Genomic DNA, 23,669 nt, shown 5'->3' on the forward strand with positions numbered 1-23,669 from the left:
CACTTGGTCATAAGTCTACAAGATTTTGTTTTGAGAGATTTAACTTTCATCACAGAATAACTCTAAATGAATCATATATAGCCTTTCTGCCTTTCCCCCCCCACCATCTTCCTTTCTGCTAGAAAGAGATAGCAGCAGCAAGTACCTCACAGTTGTGTTAGGAGGAAATATCAATTAGAGTGTGAGGAGCTTGGGTTCTGCTGCTGTGAGGCCAGCATGGCTGCATCCCTTCATTCTAGTCCACACCAAGCCACGCTGCATGGCTCCAGGCAAATCACTGCTTTGCTGTGCTTCGTTTCCTGCTCTGAGACATGGACAGTAATTTGGCTTCTCACAGTTTCCTTGGATTGATGTTAAAACTCAGTCAAATAATGTCGTGGAGACACTTTGTTATCTTCTCATGCCTTATCATTTTAGTGCAAACGGAAAAAAATGCTGGCATGCAAACTTCAATTGGCAAAATGTCAACAAAAGTTATTGCTGCTGCAGATGAGATGGATAACTCTTGCTGTTAAAATAATATCTGGTGTTTTGCTCAGATGTTTAATGGGTTTGCTTTTTAAGCATGGATGATGCAAAATATCCCCAGGGCATTATTCCAAACAAGATGTAGAATCCCACTTAATGTCTATTTTTAGCATTGAATAGGTTCTGTAAAGGCTCATTTGTTTGAAGAAAAGATATTTAATCACTTCAGTTTGCGCGTGATTTTGAGGAGAGAAATTTTGTCGTACCTCCCCTTCCTTATCTTCACTGCACTTGGCTTGCATGTGTCCTGGAATTGTTGCCATTGGTGTGGGTGGTAGGAAATAAAGGAATTAAATAAATGGATTAGAACTGCTAACTGAGCAACAGTAGTTATTTGTACATTACCAAGTTAAGTTGTCACTTCTAAGACTGCCAACTTATTCATTTCTATGTTGGGCTACAGTTTTTAAAGAAGATAGTGTTATAGGCTAATTAGTAAACTTAAGGGAGGAGCAGCAGCAGCAGGATGTAGAGGTGACTGTGGAAATAACTGTTAGAATTTTATTATTTTAAAGTATGGCACTGTTTTTTACTCGCTTAAGCTAATGTACAGCTTAACTTGAATGTAAAAAATGGAATGTAGTTGGTTGCAAATGACTGGCTTGGAAAACTTCCAAAAGTTATTGAAATTCAGCAGTTTCACTGTTCTCCCAGAAAAGGAACAACTTGTTTTAAGCAAGCTATATGCTTGTTTCTGTGCTCTGAACAGAAAATAATGATGTTATGCATTACTTCATGAACTATATTTGGCACCCAATAGCAATACTCATTTTCTTTCGCTTCTCTTCATCCCTAACTTCCTCCCTCTCCTTCTCTCTAAAAATACATACAAAGGTATGCCTGACAGTAGTCTAGAAGACCATATTCTTCTATGACTAAAATTGTATAAATATCTAACAAGATTTAAGTCCCTTATATTTGAATTTATGAAAGAATGGCAGCAAACAATCTTCGAGATACTCCTTCACTCAGGTAGTTACATCTACTGCTTTGCATTTGTTCTTTAGACTGTATATGATGCATACAAATTTAAACTCCTTCTACACATGAATAAGGCAAACGATATAAAACAGTACTGGGAATCTGAAGTCAGTCTGTGCATTGGTCTCCATGCCAATTAACAGTTTCCCATCCAATGTGTGGGCATGTCTGGGAGAATCATGTGGGTTGGGCACTGTTTCCAGTAGGCAGTGTGGACAAGGACATCCTACTTGGAGAGGAAGGAGAGTTATAGCTGTGCAAATGCAAGCTGTGTGTAAGCACTTCTCTTAAGAGCCAGAGAGCTGTCCCTTGCCTCTTTTATTCAGTAGAATTTATTTGGCCTAAGAGACTGTCCCCAGTTCCTGGAGAAAACCCTGAAGCTGTGGGCAGATATTGACTGTGTAATTCAAGTTAGTTTGACCCTAGAGAAGTCATTCTAAACCGTTCTCTGTGATAGGAAAATACACCTCTTTCACTTCTGGGAAGCTTGTATTACTTGTGAGTCAAAAGGCTTTAAAACAGCAAAACAAGTTTCTGTTGAAGTGATATGAGAAATATGATCAAGAGATCCTCCAAAAGGACCCTGCTGAGAAACTTGGGAGCCAAGAGCTAAAATGAGGGCTGGGAGGCCAAGGTGTCTGTACGTGGTAACCCAGAAAGACAAAGACACTGAAAATTATTTAATTTTCTGCTGCTTGTGAACCATTTTTCCTTTTTCCCTCAGTTTTTTGGTTGGTTCATACTTTCCTTTCTGACCTCCAGATTTGATGAAGGTGTTCAGGAAAGTGGTAGGTAGAAATTTGGTTTCTCAGTTTCCTTGCACTATTGTTCTAATTCAGCTGGATGCACTAATTGCCAGCCTGAAGAAGTTTTTATATTCATTTCAAGTCTAGAGTTTTCCCATCCTCTTCAGTGCTGGTGCCTCATTGGTCACTTTTCTTTCCCTATGCCCTTAGCTTGTCTCTGCTGCTCCTTATAATTTTTGTCAGCATTTTCCTACTGGTTTCAAAAAGTCCATATATCTATTATTCTTCCCCCAAGAAGAATATTAGGGCCTTGTGAAGGTCTGACATCTCTCTCCCCCAATCTCTCCTACCATTCTTTAATTCTGAGGTGTGTAAAATGTGAAGAAAGTCCCCTTTGGCTCCAACAGTGATTGATTATAGCAAGAATCAAGTCCCAGAGTGCTAGAAATGACAAGTTGCATGCAAGTTGTCATCATTTAATCCTATTGCAGTTTATGTGGTTTGAATGAAGTCATCCAAGTACTTTAAATTTACCCTCAGGTTGGGAGAAGGTTGAGCTTGTGTTTTGTTTCTGGTCTGTGACGTGATCTGTGATGGTGACAGGTAAGGGACAAACTGAGCTAGGGCACAGCTAGACATGTATAGCCATAGCAAATAACAGAGAAGAGAGGAAGGGGACAGGTCTGAAGAGGGCTGAGAGCTCTAGAAATCTGCAGGCCACTTTAAGGGATTGAAGAAAGATGATGAAGAATTGTAAGACATCTCCAATGTGGAGTCATGGATGACATCCTCCCCACACACTCCCTAAGTTCCCTTGGTGTTCAAAGGACTTTTAGGTGGTGATATCTGAATGAAGTGCTAAGGCACTGGTAAAGGCACAGGCAGGTTTATGTTTGTTCAGAGTCCTTCCTTGATGGGGGCTTTTCTTCCCTTGAGGCATCAGGAATAATGCAAGCAAGCTGAGGCCTGTGCAATCCGCAGTGGCAGGAATAGAGAATCAAATCTGCTAATAGGTGTACTAATCATGCATGAAGGTGTTGTTGTAATGGATCATAAAATAATGATTTTTCATAGTCTAATTACATGGCCAGATTTTCTGAGGTGCTGAGGGTACTGAAATTTCAGACTCAACACAACTGCAGCAAACTGAGCCCATCAGCTCCTTTTATTTCCTTTTATTATTATTATTTCATTTAAAGGTATTTCCCAATTTTGAATCACTACCATCCTCTTTAAAACAACCATACTCACATATATAACAAAATACCTCTTATTACACCACTGCATATCATTTAAAGTGTTGACTTCCTTAGCCTACAAACCTCACTTGTCTCACATCAAGTTCTGTTCATAAGGAGCCTTTAGCCTGCCTAGTACATCTGAGAGCCCATTTCCCCTTAGAAAATGAGTGGAAAGCAGGTGCCCATCCTTCCACTAAGCATATTGACAAGTGGAAAATGAGATTTAGGTAATCTCTGGTAAGATGGTGGTGGCTCACTCCATGCCAATGATGGCCCTGCCTGGGCAGAATTCTTCCCAACTCACCCCAAGAGCTTGGTGCTTAAGATTGCACCTGATTCTCAACATCCTGTGAATAAATAAAAGGAGCTGTAAGCTGATGTTGTCGCGCAATGTGAAAGCACACAATAGTAATCACAGCTAATGACTCTGCTAAATGCTAGGCTGCACACACCTCCTTGTTTGGTGTTTGTTTTGTATACAGAAGGTAACATCGGCTGAATAACGAGGATGCCAAGTTACAGATGGGGTTGTGGAATCATATTTGACAGCCGATTAGAGTAATCTGACAGAAATGATGACTTAATCACCACGACAGACTCCAAATTCCCAGATAGAATTCCACCCAGGTTAATCTAATTTCCTTGCAATATTTTTGCCAGAAATAGACTCTTAGCTGGCTTGTTTTCTCCCATGCAGATGTCACATGATTTTGACAAGAATGCAAATGGATAGCATTATTGTTGTTGAAAAGATGATGGTGAGGCTCTAAAGCTGGAGAGGATCTATGTCTTCGTGTGGTTTTTGATTTGCTCTATTGTGATTTTTTTTCTCTGATTAAGTTACATTTACATACAGTGACATCTATTCAGGAAGAGGTGGAAAAAAAAAAAGATAAAAAGTCCTCAGTTGTAGTTGTAGGCCATGGCTTGGTTCAACTGCTATACTGGACATGGCCACTCGGTGGATTTCAAGTTTTCCTTTGATCAGGATTCCATGTTTTACAATTTTTTCTTTCCCTTTCCGATTTTGGTTACCCTGTGAACCACACCAACACGCCAGTTTGGGGTGAGCCCAAGCAGGAGTGGTGACATGCATGACCTTGGGCTTCGCGTGACCTCCATTACTGCACCAGCCTCCCATGGAGCATCTCACTGCTGGTGCTGCATCAAGGCACTGCCAGGCTTGGCCAAGGCATCTGCCCACTCTGTTGTGAAACAGGGCTGAGGAAAGCTGAGCTGTGCTGTTACTGACTGTTCAACTGCATCCAGTAGAGCTCTCTAACATATTGCCAAGGAGGAATTATTCCTTACAGCCTGTTCTCCAGTTGGGTTGCGTTAGCCCCTTGCCCAGTGCTTTCTAGGAAAGCTGGCCACTCTCGGAAAGAGCTTGCCTGAGAGCTGTGCTTTTCTCTTCCATTGTAGGGTCTGAGTGCTGGATGATATTAACATCTATTTGCTGCAGTTAGTTTTCTCACTTTTCCCTATTTATTAACTGCAAATATGTATTCTCACATACTGTATTTTTATAAGCAAAGCTTTCTTCAAGCATAGAAATAAACACTTCCTGTTTTGTTGTTTTTTGGAATTTTTTTGTATGAAAACATGATACAGTGAGAAATCACTTACCTTGAGATCCATAAGTGTACAGCTTTGTGATGTATAGCTACAATAACAGCTTTCTGATAAGACGTGAAATCCTTCATTTTAGTAGATGACATGATTCTAGTGGGTGGCATCTAATTTGAAACAGGTTTATATCATCTATAATCTTTTGGAGGGGCTGAGAAAGCACAGCTATTTTATTATTTTATAGCCTACAGTTATACAAGCAAGATATAAAACACACGGATTATTTTCAGTGTTGCTCATTGTAGAGTGATAGTACCCTTTTAGCCTTTGTTTCTGCCCCTTTAATTTTCTTACTCACTGCACACCTTGCAATTCCCTTCCCTTCCCTTCCCTTCCCTTCCCTTCCCTTCCCTTCCCTTTTCCCTTTTCCTTTTTCCCTTTTCCCTTTTCCCTGCCCTGCCCCTTTTCTCCTTTTATCTTCTCCTCTTCTTTTTTATTTTTCTCTCTTTTCCTTTTTCTTTTCTCTACACCTACGTTTAAATATTTTACGGGTAGAGTGCTTATAATATGTATTGTCACGGCACTTGTCTCTAGAGGTCAGCAATGAGTTCAATAATGAGATGCGAACCAATGACTCTGTAAAACCCATTTCAGGTTATAAATGGCATGTTTTATTGAATCTAGTGTTAAAGGTTGTTAATGTATCAATTGGTGATGGTCAGGGTTAAACAAGCTTCAACATGAGCCCTCTCATGTTATCAAACTGTCAGTAACATATTTTTCCACCTTCTTTACTGAAGCCATGTTTGTGTATCACATCCATTTTACCATGGGTATTCTGCGGCTTAAACCCTTCAGGCCTGATCTGAATCTTTTATTAGTTTTGCACTGATAAAATACTGTTAAGCACAGTGGCATTCCTTCTGACATAGGCTTACTGGTGAGACTTTGGACCATGGGTTTTCAGCAGGAACCTCTGAAATCAAGTCAACGCCCAGTTGAAACATCTTGTTAAATCTTACTTCTTTCTTTGCAAACATAACAGCTTACTGATTTAATGAACTTGAAGTAATTATGCAAAACAGAAGAGGATAATTTCTGATGTGGTAACTGTGTTTGCCAGGTAACACTTATCTTTCCATAATAACCATGGTACTGTGGAAATAACCTGTGTACATGAATTTGGTCCAAAGACCTCCAGTTCAGGTGGTTTGAAAAGTGAAGGATTTTTAGCATTGTTAAAATTGCATTTATTCGAAGTATATCTACTTAGGGGCATAAAATGCAGGTATGCAGAGAGATAGATTCTATGTAAGGATGTGGATGGATTCTTTTTCTGTAGCTTTCGTATTCCCAAATTTACAGTGAATTAGGAAGTGATGTTTCTGGTAGTTGATGGAAATTAACCTACATCCTTCTGGGCCTCTAGTATCGGGAGGCATATCTGACTACCTCATCTTTAATTTATTTGCTGCGCTTAATTGCATCTTCTTATATGCATCTGAACAACTCCATTTTATTTCCTTGATTTCTTCAACTTTATGTGGTTCTGCAGGAACATACGAGCAATGGGTGCACTGCAGCAAGTGGCACCTTTTTTCCTTTCAGCTTTTGTTTTCTCAGTGGACATAGTGCATCACATTCCATGAATTTAAGGTCTCCTGCAGTTCTCAGCATATTGCTGATGCCAGGATAAATGTTAAGCACTAGTTAAAGATAGAGTACAATCTAAGTTCCCTTTTTTCTTTAAGTTAGATCAAATAAGACTGGTGGCAGACAAGTGAAGGGCTATTTAAGTCCGTTTGGGAAACAAACGATTCAAGGAGAGCAGAGCTGTTAAAATTGAAGCAAATTTATGCATCCTGGTGACTACATCAACCTTGTGGCTTTGCCTTTTCCTTAGGGAACAATAGGGAGTTTTGCAAGCAGCACAAGGAATATGTTGATTTGTAGGGGCAGAGAGCATTATGGATTTTGAATAAATCTTATGGAGATATTCATAGCAATATTTTATGTTTACTAAAGAATCCAGCAACTATGTCCCTGGAGGTTAAGTGACTCCACCAAAAGCAATGCAGATGTGTTTTTCTGTGGTGCTTTGAAAGTGCATTTGATATGAGAGCATAGATGTTCATGCTCAGCTGTTTTTGTTTTCCAACATCAAGTGTGTCATAATATTCTTTTATAAAAAATATGGAATCGTCACTGACATTTTCAGGCAATGCTCAGCTTTACTGTGCTGAAGGATGTTACAAAAGCAGAAGGAGCATAGATTTTTTTACATGCTTAGGTGAAATGGAGAAGAGTTTCTGAAGAGTGAAAAGACAGCATTCCCAATACTTCCTTAAGGTTTGTGCAGTCCTGTAGAGTCTGTGGAAGAAAGAGTTGGGTTTTTTCCAAGCCTAACCATCTCCCACATTGGAACACAATGCAGCATCCATTCTAATGGTATTTGAGAGGCTATAACAAAATTTCCCTGAGTCCATCACACTGGACACATGCAGTATCCAGTAGAAATAGCCCTCTAATCAGAGAGGACTTTGTTGTTGTTGTGTTGATGTCATTGAAAATGCTATTGGAGTCTATATATAAAAGTCTATTGGAGTTGCCAACAATTGAAGGTGGGGAGAATCATCACTTAGCAATGAGAGCAAAACAAACACCACATGAAGTGTGTGAAGGTAGGATGTCATGTGATGTACAGAACAGCACACTACGCACAGGAATTGATTTCATTTACAGTACAAAGGATACAAATGGAGGAAAAGATTGAAAAGGAAGAAGTATTAGGATTTTTTATGGTTTTTATTAAGGAAGGTTTTTTATGGAAGCCAGAATTGTACTGTGTTGCACAGAAGCTTTATGAATGAATGTATAATGTACTCTATTAAAAAAAAAAAAAAAAAGATACTAAACATTTATAAGAAGCTATTTTAAGAGATACAAGTCTTCCTCTTCAGTCATGAAAGAATCTGCGTGTGTTTTTTTTTAATTACATGCAAAGTTCATTTGTCAAGATAAACTCCTCTGAGTATGTTTGAAATGCTTGCTAGCTCTTCAGTTACTTGGAAATTGCATCTCAGCCTCAGCAGTGTTTGAGCTCCAGAAAAGAAATTGGTAAAACAGAAACCAAGTATGCCATAAAGTAATGAGAGTTGTAACTTTAGAGGTCTTCTGAAACTAGATGTAACAAATTAAAGTTTTATATGAGTCCTATGGGCCCAGTGATCTATTTTTTTTAATCTTCCTCGTTATAAAATGATCCTTTACCATTTTTTTTCTTAAAAGCCTATTATATGGTGTTATTTTGAATTTATACCATTGCAATGTGTTTAATATTGACCATGTATCCTTTTAGCCCGTCATTAAAGCCATTGTTCTTGATTTTTATGACTATCCAACCTGCCTTACTCTTTTTCATTTTTGTTTTTAGATGCATCATCCTATTCAGATGAAACCTGCAGATAGTGAAAAGTCCAATGGTATGTGCTTAATTTATTTCTATGTAATTGTGGATCTCTTTTCACTAAAGAAAACAAAACATCGTGAGAGTTTTTGCTTTACTTCTTGTATGGCAAAAACTGTGTGAGGCTGTTTCTCTACATCTGGCAGATCAGGAAAGATGTTGACCTGCTCTCAACTCCGATTTATCTTCAAATTTAATGAACTACCATGCTACAAACTTCTTTCACTTGTGTTCTGGCAGTGAAGTGATCCAAAAATACCTGATATTGGTGAAATAGATATGAAATTTTAATAGTGAAAAGGAAAAAAATAAAGAAATAAAAACCATTCTAATGTTAATATAATGTAAGCAGCTGATAGACCTTAAACATTTGCTAAACCTACTTTTTATAGAATGATGCTGTTCTGAATCTGAACCAAATTTAGGTTTTAATGATATGCTTAGTTCTGAACTGGGAAACCCACCTTGCATCTCTCTGTATACTTATTCCTCTCAACGATTGTAAAATGAATGCTATAATGACAGTAATATCCATTCAGAATACTAGGTTACTGCCTAAGTGGATGTATATGACATGCAAAATAGACAGCAACTAAATCTATTAAACATGCCAGGTTTGTATTCAAGGAAATAAGATAATCGGATGGTAACGCAGCCTGACTGTGTGTGATTCTTTAAAAATATATACATGTGTATTTTTTGCCCCTTGATTTGTTCCTGTAATTTTCTAAAATGCATGTTAAAGATATCATCTGCCTTCTTAGATTGCAAGAGCTTCTTTTTCCCATAAGGCCCACATAATCAGAGCTGGTTCCTCCAACAGGCATCTTTGCACCTCATTAATTAGTAATCAGGGCAGAAGCCGTGCACTTAGAGATCTACATACCTGCAAATGTAAATTATGATTGGGCTCTAAATCTCTCTGCAAGGCTTTTTTAAGGCTTCTTTTGTGCTAATTGTAGTGCATCCCATTTTCAGACTTCTCCAAGGATTACAAAGTTCGGAAAGAAACTGAAACTTCACATGATGCTAGGTGTCCTATATGACAACTTTCAAAACAAAACTGGCCACAAACATGAGAGATTAGAGCCATCATCTGTATGCAAGGGAGTGATGTTCTCTCTCTTGACTTGTCCACAAATAGTTTTAGCAGCAATTTCTTTGAATGCTCAGAAAAGAGGCAAAGGCATCTGTGTGGACAGGAGGACCAAACTTTTCAGGCCTTACTCTATCAAGTGGGATGGTTGCTGTTGGAATCAAAATTTCATTCCATGGTATTTATTGCACTTGCATTGGGCAAAATTTTCCTTTAGGAAAAACCAAGGTCTTTATAACTTCTATGGATTCTTCTTTCAAGAACAGATTTCACCTCATGTACATTGGCAGATTAGAAATGTAAGAGCCAGTGGGTCAGAGTAAACTCAAAGGAATTACTAGATCATTCTGCATTTTTCTTCCTGAAGAAGATTGAACATATCAGCAAAGCACTGTGGGGAATTGTGCAAGTCCTGTCCTGCTCTGCAGTCCTCACAAAGCAGGGTAAATTAGCCTCCCGCTACTGCTATTAGATTGAGGTTATCTTCATGATACTCCTGTCTGCACTGTGGGAATATTATTGTCTTGCACCAATTTTTATCTCTAGCATGAAAATCATGAAGGATTGGAATTTTGTTTTTTTTTTTGTTGACTTTCTCCATACTTTAACAAAAACACATCAACAAATCAAAGACAATCATCACTGTCAAATTAAATATCTTTTTAAATTCATACTCCTGGAGGGCATATATGCTTCTGGTAGGCATTTTCTGGGGGAGATGAACTCTTCTTTTTTATTGCCTGAGGAAATAGAAGGTGAACTAACACCATGATGATGAGAAAAGCAGCAGAGCTTCTCAAAAGGACAGGGCGTAGGAGTAGGATCCATGGAGGAGGTGAGAGTTTGCATGCTTGGAGAATGTGGAGGCCTGTTTGGCATATGTTTGTCATATGCTCCAGGCTATCCATCTGAGATATATTATTTGCCAATAGCAAAGTGAAAAGGAGTACAAACCTTCGACAAGATTGGTAAGTTCAAAGAGGAAAAGAACGAAGATATGCCAAGATATCTTGGTTTTCATGATCCATAGTGTTCGAGCTAGGAATACTTGAAACACTTTGATTTCTGCATAATGGGGGATCCCACTACTTGTTATAGGTGAAGGCGTGTTTCTCATGTTTCAAAGAGATTAAATTAATTGTTTTGTCCAAATAACTTTGAGAAAGATATGCGAGAGAGGTTGAACACTTGTTGCAATTCTTCTGAGATCACACACATTTCTGAAGGGCTAGATAGATCCATTCAACTTCCACAGATGAGAAGAAGGTGGCCATCATTCAGCCTACAGAGGTTTTCAAAGAGAAGAATTTTCTGGGTGATAAGACGCCTCCTGCACATCTTGAATTTCTTGCAAAGATTGTAATGATCATCCAAGGCCAGGAGTGCTATGAGGAAATGTTCCCTCGTTCCTCACCGCTGTTCTTGTTTTTATTAGATCAATTTGTTAACCCACACCTTAGCACAAAAGGCCAAGTTTACCTTATGGAAACGGGGAGAAGAATTTAGAACAGGCATCTTCTACATGTTTACCAAGTGCCTGGGTTCTTTTGCAGTATTAAGACTTTATTAGCAACCGGAAGATATATTTTCTTCTGGATAGGTTTTCAGTGGCTGATAGATCCATGCAATCATCTCTGTTCCTTCTCTGCATTCAGGAGTGAAGGTGGAGAATGGTAGCTCATGTATCTGAGTCATCTCTGCTCATGCACATGAAGCAAAGCTTAATTGTCCCACTGAGCTTTTAGCAGGCAGAGCTGATGGAGAAAGACTTGCCTTTAGATCTAATTAGTTTGTTTACTCTGGAGGATTCTGAAAAGGCTTTCCTTGTTGAGAAAAGTGACATCTCTGAAAAATTTTCAGATGATTGAATTTGTAGTGTGTCCTGTGCTTGTCACCCATTACCTCTCATCCGCCCACCCTTGTGTCTCTTGATCCATCTACAAAGTTTCAGTTAAGGAATATCTACCAGAAAAACATGGCTTCAAGATTTCAAAGACTCCACTATTAATAGATTCATTTTAACTGATAATCATTCACAATACTTGGCTGCTTAAGAATATTTTTTATGTTTCAAAACGGAAGAAATATCTGCACTCTAATGCAGAAAAACACATTACACACGTGCTTGGCTCTTAGATGGCCATTATCATGCTACTAGTTAGCAAGTGCTTAAATGTTTCTAGGATCAGCATTTGAATGCTGTTAATACTATTGGGAACATATCCTGAGGACAGGGTAGTCTCAAATGGATCAGTGCTTCAACACTTGAGGGAAAATTACAAAATTTATCATTAAAAAAAAAAAGAAAGAAAGAAAGAAAGAAAGAAACGGAAGGCTGAGAGTTAGTTGTGTGATTGGATCATTTATTTTTATTTATTTTATTAGTGGAAACTTGAAGAAATAATTTTGAAATTCTACATGGCATGACGTTGCCGATTTGGAGGGAGTAATTAAATGCCATATGCTAGCACTAACACATAGAAAAGTTGATAATTAATGCAGGCAGCTCCAGATCCAGGTGTGACTTTGACAGATTGTGCACAAGGGTTTTTCACAGGCTTACAAGTAGGGATAAAAAGTCTGTTTTTCCCTCTTCCCTTCTGGATGAAAAAAAAATTTATATAACCATTTGCACATAATTAACTATTTCATGATTTGCTCAAAATAGACACAAGTTCTGGATGGAAAACATGCTCTTTAACTTACTGAAGCCCTCATAATGTATAATAAGGGGATTGTAGAGTCATAGAATAGAATTATGTAATACCTTGGGTTGGAAGGGACATTAAAGATCATCTAATTCCACCTCTCTGTCATGGACAGGTGTGTCTCCCACTGTATGAGGTATATAAATGATTTTTCAGGACAAAATTTTTGGTGTTTAAGGTGGAAGTTCTTGTAGTCATAGGAGAGATTTCCTATTATTATTACAGGATTTAATTCTTTTGTACCATGCAGGAAATAAGCCCTGTTCCTTTATTCTCCTGAGCTAGCACAACTGATCTAATATAAGCTGCAAACTGTGAAATCATAGAATCATAGAATCCTTAGTTGGAAGGGATTTTTAAAGGTCATCTGATCCTACTTCTCGGCAGTGAACAGGGACACCACAGCTAGATCAGGTTGCCCAGAGCCTGATCCAGCCTCGCCTTGAAAGTCTCCAGAACAGGGTATCTACCACATCTCTGAGCAACCTGTTCCAGTGTCTCACCACCCTCAATGCAGAAGACTTTTTCCTTATATTCAACCTAAATCTACCCTCTTTTAGCCTGAAGCCTCTTGTTCTGTTACCACAGACTCTGCTAAAGAGTCTGTCTCTTTCTTTCCTGTAGCTCCTCTTTAGATCCTGAAAGGCTACTCTCAGGTCACCTCGCAGCCTTCTCTTCTCCAGGCTAAACAGCCCCAGTTCTTCTACCCCCATATGAGAGGTATTCCGTCCTTTGGATCGTTTTTGTGGCCCTCTTCTGGATGCACTCCAACAGGTCCATGTCTCTCCTGCACGGAGGATTCCCCATCTGGATGCTGTACTCCAGCTGAGGCCTCACCAGCACAGAGCAGAGGGGCAGGATCACCTCCCTCACCTTGCTGGCCACGCTTCTTTTGATGCATCCCAGGATACAGTCGGCTTTCTGGGCTGTGAGGAAACATTGCTGGCTCGTATCCAGCTTCCCATCCACCATTATCTCCAGGTTCAGCAGAGCTGTGCTTAATCCTTTCATTCCCCAGCTTGTACTGATAGTGAGGGTTGCCTTGACCCAGGTGCAAGATCTCAAGTTTGGATTTGTTGAACTACATGAGGTTCATCTGGGCCCAGTGCTCAAGCTTGTCCAGGTTTCTCTGAATGGCATCTCATTCCTCTGGCATGTTGACTGCTCCCCACAGCTTCGTGTCATCAGCAAACTTGCTGAGGGTACACTTGACCCCACTGTCAATGTCACTGATGAAGATATTGAAGAATATCAGTCCCAGCACTGACCTCTGTGGGACACCACTCATCACTGATCTCCATCCAGACACTGAACATTGAAATGGGGAGAGTGTTCTCATGCAAAATTCTCATTAATGGAACAAACTGAGTAAAGCAGCCATTATTCTGCAAGTTGAATGTAGTACTTTTGGGAGGCAGGAGGTTCTGGTTTGACAGTAGCCCCATGAGCAGAAGCAGACTTTATTTCTTCCAGCTTCTGATGGCTACCATAGCTCTCTTCAAGCGTATTAGCAAGAAACCTTTGCTAGTCACCACAGAGCTAGTCTTAATGGAGTTAAGAAAGCAACTCCTCTAGTTTTAAAAAAGATATCTGCCATTTGTCACACAGGATTCCTTCATTCAGAATTCACCACAAGCCTGCAGAAGAATCCCACCCCAGATACAGCACTGCTTATGTCTCACTAACTGCTCAGGTAGAATAGCTGACCTGCATTCATTGTGTGTCTGGATGGTTCAGAGGTGAATCCCATAATTATTTGCTCAGAATGCTCTGCAGTTTCACACCTTCGCGTAACTGGAACTTCAGGCCTTGTTCACTGTCACCTTCTTACTGTTTTTTCTCCATCAGCGGGGAGCACTCAGCCATCTCATCCTACTCTCTGCTTTTGGCCAGTGGGATCTACTTTACATTACAACAGTGTTGTGAAACAGCCAGAAGGCACAAACAGAACTCTGAGAAGAGTAAAAAAAATGGCAATGTCAAAAAAAATGCTTACCAGAAAAATTTGCATTTATTTTCAAGATTTTGAATTATTGAAACCATTCATTGTGTAGGAGTATTTCTTCCTTCTCTGAGGCCTGAGCTGAGGATGTGTATGTTAGGGTCAGGAGTCAGCTGAAAGGTTATAGACCATCTGTTGTCTGTGGTAAAGGGTAGGCTCCAATGAAACAAGTCATCGTGCCTCACTGTGAGAGGAGATTTTGGAGGAGCTGATCTCTTGACACTGGTATCAGTAGATCACATTTTAGCTGAGGCAGAACTGGAAATTTTAGGTGAGTAAAGATAGGGGAAATAGCTTCAGAAACTGCTGTCTCTTCTCTAGCCAGCAGTGGGTAGCACATTTCTGATCTCCATGCTTTGGTGTTTTGCATGGACCTGATGTTGAGCTCATTGTACAGTCTATGGGGGCAATACAATGTGCCCAGGCAAGGTAATATACTCTGAATACATTTGACCCATTCTTCTTACGATCCTTTTTCTGTTTCATTCTCACACCACACCTGCAATATAGGGAAGTATTCCTTTTAGGAAGAAAGGAGAGAAGTGGCTGACCAAGGATGCAGAAACAAATCCTGACAGCCAATCATGTGCAGGTAAAAAAGCATTCCTTTCTCCATGTGAGAGTATATAGTTTAAAACTATGTCAGCCTAATAATATCAGATGTTCTATGAGGTGGAGTGAAAGCATGTCATTTTGATACTGACAATTGTCCCTTTTAAATGTTTTTTATGCTGGGCCCCTGGCCAAAACTGAATAGCAATTTTCTTAAGCTTCAGTGCTAATCAACACTGACTAATAGCACCAAATGCAGGGCACGTTATCATATCAATATGTTTTCTGTACTCCGAGCATTCTTTCTGAAATCTGCATTTTCGAGATGTACAGTACACGGGAGCTGGATGTTTAATTTACTGTAAAATCACCCTGAAGCTGAAAACCTGCAAATTGTCTTAGTTCAACAGCGTACTTATGCGTTTACTAGCGATACTGAAGGAGGCTGGAGGGGAGTTAGTTGTCTGTTACTCTTTGAAAAATTAAAACAAAGCCTTCCCATTTGCTTTGGAGGGGTAGAGAGAAGAGAAGCTCCTTCGCATCCTGACAGCTTCTACTTGTAAGGCAGGGAGAAAAATCTCTTCTTAATTTTATGTCTCCGTGAATTTCTTTGATTTGGTTCTTCATCCTTGCACCCAAGCAGGACCGTCAGCTCCTTACTTTGTGACCACATTGCTGACATTTGTCCAGCTCTGCTAGAATATACTTTTAAGAGAACGCTGGGATCCAGTCAGTCTTTGAGTAGACCTGCATTGGACTTCAAGTCTAAAATCAAATCATATTTTAACTTTGTGGGTACTAAAAGACACACAGGCAGAAATTAAGAGACCCAAAAGGCAGAACAGAAGGCAGTGCTTATGCTTAGACTTCCCCAGACCTGACCTCAGTTGGTGGTATGAGACATCATTACAATTCAATTCAGACAAGGCTGTCCAGGCTGTCCGGGGACCTTCCTTAAAGAGATTAGTCAAGTGCATATAGGAATTTTAAGCAGGCAATTTATAAGCATCTTCTCACTAGCAAAGTACCAAGACTCTCCCTATGGCTGCAAGCAAACCAATTCAGTTCCACCATCCTCAACATAATTATCTGCACTATCAATAGTAATTATGTATTATGAATCAAGTGTAAAGTTTCACTGAAAGACATACATATATCCGGATCCCAGCCTGCATTACTTCTTTGCAGACCCATGATTCAGCTGCTGGTCTGTGTGTACTTGGTTCATCTGTGCATTCATCATTTGTTAGCCCTTCCTGAAAGGTTAACCTGACAGTGGAACCCCAAAGTAAAGTCTGAATGAAAATGTTGAGACTTGAGGAATCTGCTGAGAAAAAACTTCTCCTGGGTACTAAATTCACACCAACTTTCTTGCAAGTTTCTTGAGTGAGAGGGACTGGTCTTCTGGATTCTGAAAAATGCATGATCTCAATGCTTGCTTGTATAAAAGCTACAAGTGCTTTTTTAAATTCAGCAATTCTAAGGAAAAATTACTTCAAATACCTCTCCTGTGATCAATAAACATGAAACTCTTCTTTTTATTGTTATTAAATGCACTTAAAGTGTTGAAGTATAACACGAATAAAATCCTATGAAAATAGATGCAGTTTCTTCTTCCTCAGCTGCAATTTCTTCCATTTGACAAACTCATATTAATACAAGGAGAATGGGTTGGGGAACAAGGGAAGATTTTTTTTTTTGGTAGGCCCAGAAATGAAAATACTTCGTTACAAAAATAATTTGCACAATAATGGAAATAAGTAAGTGCACTGCAGACTCTCTGGAGTAAAGCTTTCCTTCTTTCTTTGCATCCCTGCAAACTCTGACAGTCTGTTCATTAACGGTGAATTGGATTTACATGCCATTTCAAGAGAAGAAGAAAGCAATGGTGTATATGCTGTATAATAAGCACTTAGATTTGGGGTTTAATACAGATGGGATGGTGTGTTAACATTTTAAGTCTTTCCAGGGTGCATTAAATTTTGATGACCTATTTCATTTTTGACGACAGTCTGCAGCTTTAGACCTGTAAATTTACGTTTGATTAACAGGACCAGCGAGTCCTGCCACTGCAGTTTAGCTTATGCTGGTTTGGGTGACAGTACAGACAGAAAATATTCTACCCATAATTCAGGTAAAGCACCTTTTTCATGTGTTTTTTTTTTTTCTTGCAAACTCAGCATCATTACAGATCAAGGAGTTTGCTTCTTGGAAAGCACTGTGCAGTCCCCTTGATGAGGTGCTGTCCTAGAATATGCCTTGTCCCCTTGGAGGGGAGAGAACTGTTTCACTCTGAAGAAAGAAGGAAAATTTAATGCATTCCTTTTCCAGAGCAGTGGTTACACACCTGCCTTTCGAGTGCCACGCATTAAGTTGGATGAAATTGAAAGCAAAGATAGGAGCCTCTCTCTCAAAACATTTCTCAGGAATATTTTTCATTAGCTTGTATCATTACGTGCACAATCCCCTCTTTACCCTCACCCCTGTCGTGATTTCTTTCATACATGAGGGAGGTGAGGGAATTTATCTGAATTAAAATCTATGCAAAGATATTTTTACTCTTTCTAACAGAGGATGCTTTTCTCTTAGAAGCAGTGGTGAGGAGACATATGCAGAAAGACTAAGGCAGCCAATTAATCTGTAATATAAACAGCAACCACCACTAAAAAAAGGCAGAGAGATAAAGAAAAATGAGATATTTTGGGTGAGGATGGCAGGGGGGGAAGGGAGGTTGTAAGTATAAAGTGTTTGCCTTAGGACTTGTCTTCAGTTACAGAGCCAGACTCACATGACTGGAGCTCGGTTTGATGTGGTAATGAAGCATTGATCACAGGAAAAAGATGAAATGGCCTTTGCTCATTCATTATTTTTATCTTCTAGCTGTGGAAGACAGAAAATTGTTCATAGGAATGGTTTCGAAGAAGTGTAATGAGAATGATATCAGGGTGATGTTTTCTCCGTTCGGCCAGATAGAAGAATGCAGAATCCTTCGGGGACCTGATGGGCTGAGCAGAGGTGAGTGTGCAGTCTGTAAAGTCTCTTTCCTTAAGTGCTAATTGGAAGCTCTGTGTCACAGTCAGGGTAGGCACAGCTGCTGTCTGCAGCTAGAGGTTACGCCATAATACGTCCCACGTGATGAAGGTATCCGCATGAACTTTTCACAGCAACTGAAATTATCACCTTTTATTTCCAGTGTCAGAAAGGTCTTGGTGCCAACATATTAACTTGTGTTATCGCACTGTTTGTCAGCTGGAAAGGTTCCTTTGCACCCTGAGAAAGCACCCTCCGTTTTCTGCTCTCACAGAATCAAAGATCCTTCCCTGACCCCATTTCTTCTTTGTACCATAAGGCCACAAAAAAAAAAAGGACTGTAAATGACTGGTTGAAGACTTATAGGGTCATGGGAACTGGCCTACACTGTAGCACTATCTCCTCAATTCCTGTGTTTTTTATAACACGATGCAAAACATAGGTCTGTTGAAACTCAGAAACAAAGAGGTGAGCTTGAACCTGAGAGCTTTATCTAGACAGAAGTTTGTTAAAATAACTTGTAATGCTTGTGCCCCTGTCACAAAGCAAAAAACAGGGGAATGGTGTTACACAGCACCACCGAGAGTGGTCAGGCAGCTGACCTGAACCTTGGAAATGGAGTGCACAGGCTTTGATAGGTGGTGCCCACTTCTGAGTGCAGAAATGCCTTTTGGAAAGGCTCTCTGAAAACATATCAAAAAGAAAAATAAATGTATATTGATGTTGCAGAATGCGTATTAAATCTATGGTATGTGGACCTGAAATTATTCTCAGGCTGTAAACCTTTCCTCAAACTCAGCACTGTGTGGTACAGAGTGGAACAGGGCATAGACTCATCTTCAGTGGGAAAAGCAGCTGAGGCATGAGCTGCTGTCATGTGATGGCACAGGGAGTCAAGTAATTTCAAGTGCGGAGCTGTGAGGAACATCACCACTTCTGTTTCTATAGAAGTAAATAAAAGAAACATAGAAAGCACAGTTTATGCATTTTATTACATTTTCAAAAGTCACAGAAAAAAATAATTGGATCAATCTTGCATGGAAATGTAGATATATATGTGCGGGTTTTTTTTCCTTCTGGATTTGCTTGTTTCCTGCAGGCTCTAGAATCCTCAGTACCTCATGCAACAATTTGTGCCTAGATTTGAAAAGCAGAGGGTTTTGTGTGCAGCCCAGCTCGTTTAAAAAGTCTATACATTTCAGCAGGGGAAGCTGCGTGGATTACTGTATATTTCACAGCACTGCGTGAAAACATTTCTGAAGGGCCTGTTGAAAAGATATTCTGACAATAAATAGGTAGCCTCAAGAAAATTCCATATTTGCATTTGTACTCGATTAGACTGCAACCCCAAAATTTTTGGGGCTGCCATACAGCAGTCCTTTCAGGCAAGAGTAGCATCAGGATCATGGCTTTTGCCTTGGGGAAGACCAGAATAAAGGTCTGAGGTTGGTTCCTGTGGCTCAGTAGTAAATGTTAACTGATAGTCAAGCACTGCAATTATCTACTAGACCACTAGACCCCACACTGAGGGAAAACAAATAGTTCTGATTTTTAGTTATTTCACTTTGTAACTAGCACAGAGAAAGGATGATGGAAGGCACTACTGGGAAAGGTGCTAAGTGCTAAAATATCAAGATCTGGGCATGAGATGTCTTGAGTCACAAAAGAATTAATTGACTCTTTGGAATCACCCACTAAAGAAATGGGATCTGCTGAAAGTCCACTGCATTTTTTATTTTTATTCAATAGGCATTGGATATACTACGAGCATAGAAAAGATAATTATGAAATTGAACAGTGTAAGGGTGATGGTGTAGTTTTATTCTACCATGAACAGCACTATCACAAGAATCAGAAGCTGAGATTTTAAGCCATGTCACCAGTGTACCAGGCAGAGCAGTGTTGTCTGCCAGCCAGCATAGCCGTAGAGTTAATATGCTGCTCCCTCCTGCTGGAGGGTGAAGATCTTAGTGCAGGTAGGTCACACACCAGTAGTCTCAGCAGAGCTGTATCCTCCCTGCCACTCGGATTTATTTCGGTCACCATCACGATTGATATTCTGTCATGCCCTCATGCATCATGGCTTGTTAAACTCGAATTGCTTTCTACACACCCATGTTCACACTTGAAAATGAGTTCAGCTGTGCCAACCAGGTTTTCAGGCAGATGTTTATCAGCTTCACAAAACCACCATGCCATGAGAGAAGGCAAAGTGTTGGTATTGCAAAGCTGAAATGAAAAGTGCTAAGGGAGATCTGCAGTGAAGGGAGGTTGGCTGAAAAAGCACAGGGTGAAAAGCTGCTTCACTAAAGCAAGAAGGAGAATTATACAGTTAAATCTTTGTAATGAGTTCTGATACTTAATGAGTTTTAATTCATGTTACCATTTTAAAGATGTTAGTTCCCTCTGCCACAAACAATGTTTGTTCTCCCAGCTCCAGTCCGGATGTGTTTCCCTCCCAGACACAGGGGGGTGAATGAGAAATAGTCACTGTCTTAGGAAAACACTGTCCTTATGATGCCAGAGCCTTCGGGAACGCACAGTGCTCACAGCAGCGAGATGGAAATATGGTCCAATAAACTCTGTTTGGCATCTCTTTTCAGTTGCATAACGAATGTACATCATGGTATCTTGGAAGAAAACAGCTTGAGGAGTATACTCATTGGTATCTATGCCAACTTGCGAGCTTTGTTGAAGGATTCAGGCAAATAATCTTGATTACCAGCAGATAGTTGCAAGGAATGGCATGAGGTTACAATGTTCAATAGAACAATTTTGGTTTGTGCTGCAAATTTTTGTTGTTGTTGTCTTTTTTTTCACCATAAAGAGTAAAGAACATTCAGATGACTTTTTGGTCATGCCTGTGCTACAACAGCAATCATACCACTAGCATGATAGAAGTGTGCAGTAAACTCATAGGTGGGATGTAGGATCTTAGAGAACCACATGGTTCCAGTAGCAAGAAGAAATCCCTTCCTGCAGCAGCAAGGGGAAATGTAACACTCATGATGAGTGTTAAATAAGTAATAAGATAAAGTGAGGGATCAAACTGGTTATTCCTGTTGTAGTTTATAGCCATGAGCTGATAATAAAGTCACACCCATTGCTGTCCCTACTGATAATGGACCATCAGCATTTCATCCCCAAATTCCTATTGTCAAGTATTTGAAACTCATCTGTGAAATGAGAGTAAAATAATGGTACAGAGCTCCAGTGGTGGAGCAGTGTTTTTTAAAGAAACAGATTTTTTCCCTATGTCTTTTTTTTTTTTTTTTTTTTCCCAATGTTTGGGGGTTTTTTTGCCCCTCCATCTAAGAAATAATCATTTGTAACTTCTTATATTCTGACCAGCTACAAGAAATAGGCAGCAACCAAGAGGCATTTCCTTCCAAAAACTGTAAGATAGTCCCTGTGGAATTAGTTGGCTAGCAAGGAGTAATAGCTGAGAAAAGTATTAAAAATAAAAATAAAAATAAAATTAAAGCCCCGTTGGCTGTAGCGATAAAGAAGCTGGGGACTGAACAGCCATGCAGGCTGGCCTTTGCTTTAGCAGGGTTCACGGGTCTATGTAAAGAAGCTTGCAGCTGCCTGTGCTATATTCATTATTCAAAGAGAAGGATTCAGCCTGCAGGGTTGTTTAATCCAGCACTTTTTCTGAAGAGCTAAGTATGCTTTACAAAAATTCATGATTGTGATATCATGTGCTAAGCTTCATTATCATGAAAAAGCAGGAGTGAACTGCCTCAGATGATTAAGATTTTAAATCACTTATTGTAAAAGGCTTAAGGAAACTTTCAGACCTCCTGACTTTGAGCACATGGCTACATGACCACAGATGCCAACACAGACAGCATTCAGTGATAGCTGGACTGTGCAAAAGTAGCCAGAAATTCCTCAGGTTGATTTGTAGCTGTGCTACTGATGTGTAATATGACCATAGGTTGATTTCTCATCATCTATTTTTCTGTTCCTTAAAATAAGTATAGCAGTGCTCCTCAAGCTTTATAATTTCATGTATATATATATATATATTAGATGAGTGGATCGATATCTCTATATCACTCTAGGAATTATTATTACCATCCATAATGATGATAAAAAATACATGTATATTCCTCTGATCCTCATCACAGGAGCACTGCACAGCAAATTATTCGGTTGTATTGCTAAGTGCAGATTTGTATAACAGATAGCAGAAACAAGTCAACTGGGTTAATAGTGTGCTCTGGGGAAAACCTGCTAATAACGTGTGCAGACAATTGGATATACCATGAACACTGTGGAAATGCCCCCAAATATACATTCCTATACCTCCCAGTTTCCCAATTGTATGATTTTTTAACAAAATCTCACCAGGTACACGGAACAAGTAAATGTTTCTGGACACACTGATTGCAGGGAATTGTTTTTCTTTGTTTGCTTTGAGAGCAGGATGACATGGAGAATTATACCATGGTCAGGCAATTTATTGTCACAAAAATCCATTTATAACTTTCAGATTTAGGGATTTACTTAATGAATGAATAAAAGAAAATTAGTGTTTGCATCATAACTAGCTGCACTGAAGGACAGATGAGGAAGTTTCACGCCTGTTTGTTTTTCCTTATGGGTATTTACTACTGCTTTGTGAGCTGAAGTAATGTGAAGTGCCACTATGGGTGCAGCCTGGGTTAGGGAGCACCTTTTGACTTCTGTATCAGTAAGTAATGGGAAAAGAACACTGTGGAAGTGCTGCATTTTTTACTTCTCTGTATTTTACTTCCTCAGTAAGTAAGGCACCTCCATGCCTTATTTATTTTGCTGTAATGTGGTAACATGTTTCTTTTTCCACTCATTATGTCACATTTAATTTTCTTCCTCCAGTGAAACTTTTCCAAAGCTGGGAAGGAGCAAACGCATCCTGTTGACCAGTGTCTGTTGGCCTGTGGCCAGTAGTCCTCAGTCTCAGATTTCCATTCTTGAATCTTCTCAGCAATCCTTCCCCAGATTGAGGTCTGAAATGAAATAATTCCAATGATTTTATTTTTTTATTCTGGCAGGAGGGACATTGAGAACATGGTCTTCGGTACCTGATTGACTCTGGGTCTCTTTCAATTCCATTCACTGAAGTCTGCTCTTTTCAGAGTGGTTAATTGACTGTCCAATTAGAAAAACTAGGAGGAAACCATGAACTTATCTAGAATCTGTCATCTGGTTGACGGTCAAGAAAAGTCAGTAAAGCTGAAGGGATCAGGCATATTTACAGGATGTTCCTGTTGGTGTTATGTGCCTGATATGCTAAACTAAAGAGCTTTACTGTGACTTCTTCAAAATACTTTACAGTGGGCTGAGTTGTCAGACCTGCCACTGTGTATATTCAGCAGTTTTTAACAACGCAGTGTCTCTATAGTAAACTGTCTGAGGATTTCATTTATAGCTGAAATGTCTGTAAGCCACAGAGATTTTTGTGTGGTTTGTATCAGTAGAAGGCTGTCTGCCACACTGGTCCTTCCAACAGGCTGTGCTGTAATATCAGTGTAGAAAAGGGAACGTCTACTTTGCAGTCTCAGCTACAAATATTTTAGCCCAACTAGAACTTATTTTTATCACGCTTGATTTCCATAGCCTTTTACTTGAACCTTATCTTTTCTTTAAACAGCAACTTCCAACACAGAGGATCCAAAATGCTTCTTGCAAGAGTATTTTGGCAGCTTTTCACTATTGTTTCTTTGCAGAAAGTGAAGAAAAATCTCATTTATGGTAACTCAGAA

The 23,669-nt window shown here is 39.5% G+C and overlaps 1 protein-coding gene across 8 annotated transcripts in view; it reads left to right on the forward strand.

Moving 5' to 3' along the window:
* Positions 1–23,669, forward strand: part of CELF2 (CUGBP Elav-like family member 2) — a 364,188-nt gene that overhangs the window by 284,313 nt on the left and 56,206 nt on the right. For all 8 annotated transcript variants that reach the window (XM_042815508.1, XM_042815506.1, XM_042815509.1 and 5 more), the window contains 2 exons: positions 8,499–8,547; positions 17,770–17,904. In XM_042815508.1, the coding sequence (XP_042671442.1) occupies positions 8,499–8,547; positions 17,770–17,904 (184 nt within the window). The remainder of the gene's footprint in view (positions 1–8,498; positions 8,548–17,769; positions 17,905–23,669) is intronic.

This window comes from Centrocercus urophasianus, unplaced genomic scaffold, assembly GCF_019232065.1.
Source record: "Centrocercus urophasianus isolate 14NV4802_14NV808 unplaced genomic scaffold, USGS_Curo_1.0 seq_15, whole genome shotgun sequence".
Taxonomy (NCBI): domain Eukaryota; kingdom Metazoa; phylum Chordata; class Aves; order Galliformes; family Phasianidae; genus Centrocercus; species Centrocercus urophasianus.